At 42.3% G+C, this 11,104-nt stretch overlaps 1 protein-coding gene across 1 annotated transcript in view; it reads right to left on the bottom strand.

Annotated features, from left to right (window-relative positions):
- The window catches only part of ELMO1 (engulfment and cell motility 1), a 648,319-nt gene that overhangs the window by 472,388 nt on the left and 164,827 nt on the right, over nucleotides 1-11,104 (bottom strand). Inside the window, exons 4-5 of the mRNA XM_004385299.2 lie at nucleotides 4,864-4,904; nucleotides 3,837-3,909 (exon numbers count right to left, since the gene is read on the bottom strand). Coding sequence (XP_004385356.1) covers nucleotides 3,837-3,909; nucleotides 4,864-4,904 — 114 coding nt within the window. The remainder of the gene's footprint in view (nucleotides 1-3,836; nucleotides 3,910-4,863; nucleotides 4,905-11,104) is intronic.

The following is an 11,104-nucleotide window of genomic DNA, read 5'->3' as shown; positions in this document are numbered from 1 at the left end:
TGAGTACCACACACAGCTGTGCCCGGCAACAGCTGCAGGAAAAAGAGCAGCACATTTTATTTACAAACAAAGGGCCATGATTGGGAAGCTTAGTCTTCTGATTCCCTAAACTCTTCATAAAAGAATCAGCCCTGCTACTGCCTGTGAGGGATGGAGAGACCCAACGGCTGACTTCTACAGCCAGTCCCTTTCAAACTTGACATTAAAAATTTCCCAGAAAATGACTCCTTAAAATGCCCAATAGAATACTTTTCCCATTGTTTTGAGTAGTTTGAGTTTTCTGAGTATATATTAATTTTAACAATAAAAAGCATAAACATTACATGAATATTTAATTATTCACCCCCCCACCCCCCCACCCCCAAAAAATGGCTACGCACTCACACACTCCTATGTCAGATTCAGTACACAGCTTCTGCTCATGGTGCAGTGTGCCCTGTATACACTGGTCCCACCTCCTTAGAAAGGAGGTGAGGGCAGGGTTTCTCCAGGTGGTCTCTGGGTACCCACCCCCCCACCAGAACTCCCTGGGGTGTTATTTAAAATGCAAACTCCTAGGTCATATACAAACCAAAAAAAAAAAAACCTGTTACTCCAAGAAACCAAGGTCTCCAGACAATGACAGAAGACACAACAGCTCCTGGGAGAAACAAGACATTATGGAGACACCCCAAGAGACCAAAACCCAGCCAACCAGACACAGGAATCAATCAAAGCACAGCTATTTGTAACACAGTGGCCTTCAACCCAGGATAAAAACCCAGTACAATATACATATATCATATATTGGTGTATGTGAAACAAACAGCTCACAAACAATACAGGTGATACACTCCGACATTTTCTGTAATTTATCATATTCCATTTTTGAATATTCTTGCAAGCAACTAAATTGATTTCACTACCCACGAACTGGTGATAACCTACAGTTTGAAAAGCCCTGCTATAACTTTTATTGCCCTATAATTTTTACAGTTTTTCATACTACTTGCCATTGAGTTGATTCTAACTCATGGTGACCCCTTGTGTATCAGAGTAGAACTGTGCTCTATAGGGTTTTCAAGGGCTGATCCTTCAGAAGTAGATCATCAGGCCTTTCTTGCAAGTCACCTCTGGGTGGACTCAAACCACCAACCAAGCACATTAACCATTTGAACCCCAAGTACTAAAGGATCGTCCAATCGTTTCCAATTGTATTCCAAAAGTCACAATGTTTAGTTACCTTTCAAGGTGAACCAAGTTGAAATGAGACAGTCTTGTGCTTAAGGATATCAACCATGATACATTTAACTTGCTAACTTTTTACTTTTATTTATTTCTATCCTCTTTATCTCACAAAGAATAAAATGCAAATTACATAGATGCAATAAAAAATAAGTAAGAACTATTAAGAAAATGGAGCCCTGGTGACTCAGTGGTTAAGAGCTTGGCTGCTAACCAAAAGGTTGGCAGTTCGAATCCACCAGCTGCTCCTTGGAAACCCTATGCGGCAGTTCTACTCTGTCCTATAGGGTTGCTGTGAGCTGGAATCGATGAGGCAGCAACAGGTTTTTGTTTTTTTTTTTGTGGCAGGGAGGTTATTAAGAAAATGAAGCAAAGGAAAAATAAAGATAGGGAACTAAGTATTTGTGGAATGACTCAGTGGAGCACGTAAAATTAATAAACCCAATGCAGGCCAGGAAATCTAGTCCAGTTGTTAACTCTAAACTTTCTGGCAATCAATGTGAAGAGGGAAACATGGCCAGGTATAAAATCCCCAGCATCTACCTGGGAAAGAACAAAACAATTTCTGGGAAGCATTTCCAGGCCTCTGGATAGCTTCTCTCCAGGCTGCACTAAACATGCTCATACTCTTCTCAGGGTACAGAAACCAAGTCACAAATAGAAATAAACCAAATCCAAACCAGTTGCCCTATAGTCGATTTCAACTCCTGGCATAGACATGTGCTCCATAGGGTTTTCAGTGGCTGATTTCTTGGAAGTAGATCACCAGGCCTTTCTTCCAAAGTGCTTCTGGCTGGAGTCACAGCTTCAACTTTTGGGTTAGCAGCTCGGTGCTTAATTATTTGTACCACTCAGGGACTCCGCAAGTAGGAAGAGGGCCCCTGTTTCTGCCTCCACGCTCCACCACCATCACTTGATTCGGATAAATTCATGGTTACTCTGGGGGCTGTTGACAGGGACAAACAAGGTCTGCTGGACGCTGAAGCCCAAGGTCGCTTGCTTCTCCCGTCTCCCAGAACACTTTTTACTCACTTCTGTGCCAGCACTGAACACTCAGCCATAATGATGACTGTTCACAAGTCTGTTCCTTCCCTCCTCACCAGCCCCAGAGGTTATGAGTTCCATGAGGACAATTCTGATTCCTATGCATTTCAGTGGGTGCTCAATAAAATTGAGCTGAAATGCTAAACTATTCTAGGTATTTCCAAAAGGCAAAGTGATAAAAGTACAAAGATCTGGACTTGCTTTTTGATTCTATCATTTACCAGTCATGAGATATTGGTCAAGCCATTTGATCTCTATGGGTTCAGCTTCCTATCTGTCAGCCAAAGCCAATATTGTTTACATCATAGGTTTGTCTTGAGAAAGAAATCAACAAACAGATGTAATGCACTTGGCCCAGTCCTACGCACACAGTAGGGATTGAATAAATGTTAGCTGCCTGTGGATCGAGGGCAGTGGTGGTTCAGTGGTAGAGTTCTCTCCTTCCATGTGGGAGGAGACACAGCTTATATTTCTTCCCGATGAACCTCCTCTGTAGTCACCACCTATCATCAGTGGGCGCTTGTGTGTTGCTGTGATGCTGAACAGGTTTCGGTGGAGCTTCCAGACTAAGATGGACTAGGAAGAAAGGCCTGGTGATCTGCTTCTGCAATCAGCCAGTGAAAACCCTGTGGGTCACAATGGTCCAATTCACAAATGATCATGTGGATGGCACAGGACAGGGCAGCATTTCATTTAGTTGCGCACAGGGTTGCCATAAGACACCTTGACAGCACAGGGGCCATTGATGGCAGCCAGTAACAACAACAGTAATCAGGGACCTCTCGACTAGTTTTACTCGTTGTCAGGGCCACCACAGTCTTCAAAGCTGCCTCCTTCTCCTCCAAGCCTACTAAAGAGAATAAAAATCATCCAAAAGGAAAGCAGGGTCCCCGGGACCAGAGAACACTTTCAGTGCCTACAATGCCACCTTTGAAAAGTTTTCTTATGATCGTTCCAGGTACTTTAAGCAGGGGTTACTCTGCAAAAAACAAAAAAACTCTGAGAAAGGACAGCTAGAGTAAGTGCTTAAGGATCAAATAAATGCTTTAACTAAGCAATAGGAAAGAGAGGTAATTAGTATATTCACTGCCAGAGGGCAAATGTTGCTGCTAAAACAGGACTTGGAAAGGTATTTGGTCTTCACTCTTGAATGGGCTAAACGTTGCCTTGCTAATACTCAAGCAGCAGTTGTTTGCTTTGCAGACCCTATTTGCATGGATGGTAAACCAAAAAAAAAAAAAAAAAAAAAAAAAGCCTTAGCTGCTGAGTCGATTCTGACTCATAGAGACCCCATAGGAAGGAGTAGAATTGCCCCATAGGGGTTCCAAGGCTGTAATCTTTACAGAAGCAGACACATCTTCCTCCCTCGGAGCAGCTGGTGGGTTCAAACCATCAACCTTTTGGTTAGCAGCCTAGTGCTTAAGACTGCACCACCAGGGCTCCTGTGCATGAATGTTAGAGATGTAAAATTTAGACCAGCATGTCCAGTCCTGAACAGAGTCCTAAACATCAGTCACATTCTACAGTCTTCACATGTAAGTGTCCCAGATTAAATAATGTCGACGTACCTTTTCTGTGATATAAAAGTTGGAACTGTCGGCATGCCGCAGTGCAAAATATTCATGGTTGGCAAGAGACCACCTGAAAAATACACACATAACTGTTCAGGAAAACAATCACTTGGTTATTTTCATTTTCATAGCTTTATAGGGTGAGATGAATTGAACCCTCTGTGACTGGGACTGGGCTAGTTCCAGTATATGACACAATGCATTTCCTAAAACAAAATGACAATGGCCATCTTTGATTACTCTGGGACTCATCATTTCAAATATGGGCTTTCTAAGCTTATTCCAAGCCTACTGCTCACCTTTAAGCATTTTATCTTCAAGCGAGGGGTGGGAGACATTAAAATATAAATTGTTAAATTCCTCCCTATTTTGAAGGAGTGGAGCAGAGAAGCAATCAAGGGAAATCACTGCAATTTAAATTTTTGATAATTGGTACATTTCAATTGTCTCCATACTCTACAACCCCCAAAAGCAGCATACTTGCCGCATACTGGAACATTCCAACTAAGTATTCCAGGTGATCCTCTATTCACAGCTCTGCTTTAAAAGTCAAATAAATATATGCAACTTGCATATGTGCTTGTCCTTTGGATGTTACAGCAGCCAAGAGAAGTAGGGAAGTCACATCAGTGTGGAGGTCCGTGTGGCACCACAACCACTCAATGCCTTGTCTTTAAGTCTCTATCTTCTGTTAGCACCTGTGAGGTCCTCTCGATTTAGATGAGATGAAGTATGTAATTAACCTCAGGAACCCTTAGGCTGCTGGGTAGGATGAATGGATCACAATTTTCCAAAATAAACAGAACCAAGCCCAATGTGCACACACCAGCCATATCACACTTTCTACTCTTTGAGGCACAACCGCACTTTTTTGGTGCAAAGGGGTGTGTAAATCTTACAAAGTAATTCTTGGTGACTCTAGGCAGGTCAAGCAGTGACTTACTAATAATATTTTACTATTATTTTATTTGTCTGTCTATTTGCAGACTAACGTGTCTCAAGATGAATCCTGAGTAACACTCACCCGTCACAGACTTCCTTTATTATTGCAGACAGTGGTTTTTTCTGAAAAAATAACAAAAAAAGGAAATACTTTCTGTTAGTTTCATTTCATCATTTTAAATTTAAAAAAAAAAAAAGGAAGAAAGAGAAGGCGCCTAATAAAAAGATAGCTACACAAGAAGAATTTACATTTGCTTCTATTATTTGCTGTCAATGCGTCTTTTATTTTTCTCAAGGTAATAATCTACCAACCACCACCACCCAATTCATTGATTTATTACCCTTGTAGTCTTTCTTCTCTATGGTTAGCATTATTAGTTGACCAAAATGTACATCATATTTAACTTAGCAGCACTAAAATCAGGATGAAAATATAACTTTGGACAAAGATCTCAAGGGCAATGAAAGCCAGGAAGGTTAGACCATAACTAGAATTCTTTAGTAGTAGTATATGAATCAGGCAACCAGCAGTTTCGTTTTATACAAACAAGCTTGGATGCATGAGGTTTTTATGAGAACGTGTGGCAAATGGAATGGGAGCCATTGCAAAATTGTTCCTATGAAGTGCAGAGAATTCTTCACCCCAGCCACGGCCCCGATAAATGCCAATCACGAAGCAGCTTGAGCTGGACACACTTGGCTAACGTGACCGTAGCACCATGTGACCTGGTATCGACTAGCAGGCTGCCTTCAGCTGTGTCCTCGTGCCTCACTGCCACAACTGTGCTCCACCAGCCCCTAGATGGGAGGAATGCAGCTGAGAGACGAAGAAGCTTGCCCAGAGATGTCACAACTCTTTTTCCTGTAGAGGCAAACAGATCCTGTCTTTCTCCTGGGGTGGAGGGTAATGGATCCACAAAAGAACAAGTCACACATAAGAAATAAAGGAGGGAGAAAGGAAGAAAAATCAAAGAAGTATAATACGTGGTCCTGGACTTTCAGATACAACCATAAAAAAAGCTATTTCTATATAAACGTGCTACTCCTGTTGCTCTGAAGGGCAGTGTGTGTGTTGGAGAAGAGATTCTGAATCAGGCTGGCCCTGTTCAAATCCTAGCTCTGTCAACTTCTCTAAAATATGACCTGCAGTTTTCTTAATTGGAGCCCCAACTACTTTATCTGTAAAATAGGAATATTACCTACCCCCACCTTAGGGCTGTTATGAGGATAAAATAAAATGAGAATTAATACAAAGGGCAAAAGACTCTTAACGATCTGGCTGCCTTGCCCTCTCACGTCACTAAAAGAGTTCCATTTCCCTCTTGCATCTTTGCACACGTGTCTTGTTGGTGAATTCTGAACACTGCGCAAGTAGCCCTCCCTAAGTCCTTGCTAGAGGCTCCAACTCAGTCCACAGTGCTCCTCCGATGGACTCCCTCCCACTGGAGCTCTTCTAAGTCCATTGCCATGTGTTTGAAAAGACATCTGCCTACCACTGTCAATGCAGTCACAAGCAGGGTGGAGAGGGAGCTAGAATTACCAAGGAGTGGAAATACAGTGGTACTTTCTGACATCCTGAGTTGGTTTTCAATAAGATTAGAAATGGTGATTGGTTTCTACAGTACTGTTATACACTATCCAGATCCTAAGTCTTTACAAGAACCTGTCCACTGTTTACGGCTCTAGCTGTGAGCTGATATGCAAATGTCTTCTCATAACCAAATGACAAAGGAACTTCAGGAACAAAACTTTCCCAGAAGGTGGTATTTTGCACTTCCAGCTGCCAGAGATCCCCTTCGGACTAATAGCATATTATGAACCCATACCAGACAGTCCCCTAATCTTACTGCACACTCAAAACTGAAACATAAACAATAGGCCTTAAATTATTGATGAGAAACGACCAAGGAAGAGAAACAAATGAGAAACATTAAGTCTTGAAACAACAGACCAGGACAGGAAGGTAACGCTGTTGAGGTAGGAGAAGGCATCCAAAGGAACTGCTCCCAGCATTAGACTTCTTAACTGAGATCATTTAGAGCAATGACTTGGATTTTAATTCAGGTCTAATTCATAGATGTAGAATGAAGTCTAAAAAGACAGAGGTTTATGGGGTGCTATTACATCTAGCACACTATGAAGTTGGATGCAGAGACTTAACGGAGAAAGACTAAAGCCACAGAGGAAAAGGAATCACGGTTAACTGAACACACACACAATGCAACCTGACCAATCAAAATGAATGTTAGGTAAGGATGGGGATGGCCCCAAGGTCTACTTCCTACACCTGTGTTCTCCATTCTTCTATCTGCTCCACGAACCCTAGCCCCCACCACCAAACCCTAATCCCATCGACCTTTTCAGAGTTCTCATCCTGACATAACCTGTCCCGCCTATTTGCTACCGTTGACTACCGCCTTCTTTTTGAAATCCTTTCTTTCCTGCGCTTCTGTGATTCACCACAATACTTCCTTTGTTCTTCTACATTTATAGCCAGCTCTTTAATACAACCCAAGAAATCCTTTGTAGTTCCTCTTTTACTTTTATCTTCCCAACTACAAGTTTCTGTTCTTGTCTCTTCTGCTTTTACTTAATTGGTCCATTCCTCATGGATCTCATTTGCTTCAACTGTCATGAATCTATAGTTCTGATCCTAAATATTCTCTGGCAAATCTCTGACAGTTTCTTAGCTACAGCATTCTAATTCTCCTTTTTCAAGTCTTTTATTAAATGTGTCCAAACAAAAAGTCATCACCTTCACCAACCCCTACCCGTCAATCTACCCCAACAGAAGCATGACCCCCAATGCCCCGCGTGATTCTCTGCTCTCATATGGCACCACTGTTGCCTAAGGGTCATCATTAAGCTTTATTTCTTCACTGCTCAGATCTAATTTGTTACCAGGTGATACAGACTTTCTCTGTAATGTCAACATCATGGCTTCTCATCTCCTAACTGCTCTTCTGAACTGACTCTTCTCATTCCAACTCCTGCTGTCAGATTAATCTTCTAAATCACACCCACCCTTAAATTTGCTTCCCCAGTCCCAGCCGTTTCCAGAACAACAGCCCATTATTAGTAACTACTTGACATCAACTTCCAATCAAATATTCCACTGGCATAACAAACTCAGCCTCTTCTCCTCCACTAGCTCCTGCACTCGCCTTGCCTACTTTTGGCAGTTTTTCCAGGTATATTGTTCGAAAACTTGTCCTTGCCTTCTCCTTCTTCTTTACCCTGATCTGTGAAACACACATTTACAAGATGCTAAGTGTTGTCATTGTTTCATCTGCATTCATCTGTCTTATTTTTGGAAACAGATCACCAGGCCTTTCTTCCTAGTCTTAGTTTGGAAGCTTCACTGACACCTGTTCAGCATCATAGCAACACACAAGCCCCCACTGACAGATGAGTGGTGGCGGCTCATGAGGTGCCCTGGGCAGGAATCTAACCCGTGTCTCCTGTACAGAAGGTGAGAATTCTAACACTGAACCACCTCTGCTCCCAGGGTTTAGGAGAAAACGCAATACATTTCTGCTGAATGGAAAATCACATATCCACTAACTCTTCTTTAAAAAAACAAAAACAACAAAAAAGGCATAAATATAAAGCAAACTGTTTTGAAGGATAGTCTGGATTAACAAGCACATTTCCTACTTTCCACAATATAAACCACTGCTGGGTAGCTCTAAGCAGCTGCTGGCTCTAAGCTGTTAGACAGGTGAAGGCTGTCACTACTCCCTGCACAGAATCATTCCCAAAGGAGTTATGCAATTCACAGCTTGGAAGAGCACTGAGCGAGTCAGTTAATGGAGAATGTATTTCAACAGATGATACAACAGATACTAATCAAGCGATTGTCACTATCAGTACGCAGGAATGCACAGGTGAGGGGTCTACTTTCATAAACAGACCAGACTGATGAAGAGGCTCCGAAAGAAAACACTAGTCTGATATCACTTCTTTTCTCACTTCCTGTATAAAGCCCTGTCGGTTGGACAAGCTCGCTGCCTGCTCAGTAAATTCCAAGCCAAATGCTGGCTCAGCCTCTGGACTTTTTAGTGAATGTTTGCCCTGAAGGTTACAAAATACTTTTGTGTCCATCTGTTCAGTTCTCCAAGGCCTGGGAATAGGGTGGACATGGGCAACAGCATCCATAGTTTTCTGTTATTGTTGTTAGCTGCCATCCCGTTGGCCCCCAACTCATGGCAACCCCCTGCACAACGGAAATGAACGTTGTCTGGTTCTGCACCATCCCCAGGATCAGTTGTGGACTGGATTATTGTGATCCATATGGTTTCCACTGGCTGATTTTCAGAAGTAGATCACCAGGTCTTTCTTCCTAGTCCCTCTTCGTCTGGAAGCTCTGATGAAATCTGTTCAGCATCATAGCAACACACAAGCCTCCACTGACAGATGGGTGGTAGCTGTGTATGAGGTGCACTGGCCGGGAACTGAACCCAGATCTTCCTCATGGAAAGCAAGAACGCTACCATTGAGCAACCACTGTCCTCTCCATTAACTCTAAAGGAATTCAGAGTCAGCTTCTGTACTGAATATGAACATAGCTGGATTTGGAAGATTGAGGCACACTTATTTTAACTGCCTGGGTATACTTTCAAAACTTATAAAAATCATAAGTAAATTCCTTGAAGGTCGAAACTACCTTCTCAGACTTAGTAGTGGACTGAGAGCTGAAAAGCCAGCATTGTTAAGATTAACTTGGGAGTTTAGCCAGTTACTCAATTTCTACCTGATGGAGATCAGGGACCACGCGCACGGTGGCCCCCAAACCACTTTTCTTACCCCTTCCTTTAGCTATGGTGAGATCCTCTTGCAGCATATGGAAGTATTTCTTCACTTCATATTATTCTGGGGAAATTTTTATGTTTGCAAAAATATTTTTATTTGTCAAATGAAGTAAGCACTGCCATATGAATCTCATTGACAAAGTACCATGTGCCAACAATTATACTCAAGGAGTAGGGTTTTTTTTTTTCAGGATTTATTCTTCTCTTCTTATCTCAACTTCTATTCTCCAAAGGAGTTCCTTTATTTAACCAAATCCTACCAAAGACAGTGACTGCAGAATGCTAACTTCCTATACAAAATGATTTTTACCTATTTTTCATAAAAATAAGCAAGATTCGGTAAAATGGCCAAATTCTCTAGCGATTCATTTTTAATCTACTTCTCTGGCAATGCTTTCTTCCTATATATTCCTTGAAGTGGGTGTTGGTCCTTTGTTTTTCTTTCTTTACTCTCTCTCCCGTGCCTTTGAAACTTGTCCATGGTACAAATTCCTGAATCCAATCACCTTCTAATGTTTGGTCCTGCATTTCCAATAATGGGTTGGATGAGTTCAGGTAGATATCAAACTTCACACTCTATTTTCTTCCTTACTAAACCAGATCCTCCTCTTGCCTCTGTTTTATCTCCTAAAAGAACCACCACTCTCCCACTAAGGGCACATGGGTCCTTTAAGACCTGAGAGACCCCCCCAAGAAAAAACATCCCAGGGAGTCGCTGGTTGTTTATTTAAGAGGTGGCCGAGTGCATGCAGCCTGCCTTGAAGCTCCTTCCCAGGTGAAAGCCCAGCCATTATCCCTCGTCAGTACAGCCCTCTGCCACACCTCTGACAAGCTCTGCTAGCCACCTGTTCCTGTCTGTTGGCTAAGACAGCTGGCTTTGAGACATTACCCAGCCCAAATGCTCACCTCAGAGTTCTTAAGTCTATGTCTGTCCCCATTTCCACCTTGACACCAGCCTCTTACGCTGGCAGCACCCCCAGCCAAGGTGACCACACACCGTTAGCAGCTATGCACTCTGGGCTGCAGGTTTCTGTTCTGACACCCCCTTCTCAGACTTATACCTACCCTTCACATGGGCATCACCCAGAAAAGAAAGCTCAGCTTTACCAAAAGTTTATTTAAAGTGTGTTGAATGACATGGGGGAAAAGGCACATAAGATAATATGAAGTGAACAGAGGCCAGTAAAGCACTTAGCATGCTGAATTTTTATTAACTGCTTGCTATTCTGTATCTTCCTTTAACTATGAGCTCTTGAAGGAGTTTAGAGAGAGACTCCTTGGGATTGAACCCTAACTTCTGCAGCACCTGGCTTTGTAAACTTAGGCTTATTAGTTATCCTCTCAACGCTTCCATTTTCTCTTCTGTAAATGAGAATAAAAACAGAACCTAGCACATAGTACTATAAACCAAAAAAAAAAAACAAACCCGTTGCCATCAAGTCAATTCCAACTCATAGCGACTCTACAAGACAGAGTAGAACTGCCCTGCCCCATAGGGTTTCTAAGGAGCAG

This window comes from Trichechus manatus, unplaced genomic scaffold, assembly GCF_000243295.1.
Source record: "Trichechus manatus latirostris isolate Lorelei unplaced genomic scaffold, TriManLat1.0 scaffold00137, whole genome shotgun sequence".
NCBI lineage: Eukaryota > Metazoa > Chordata > Mammalia > Sirenia > Trichechidae > Trichechus > Trichechus manatus.
Note: the sequence above shows the minus strand (reverse complement) of the source record. Positions and strands in the feature narration are given on the sequence as shown.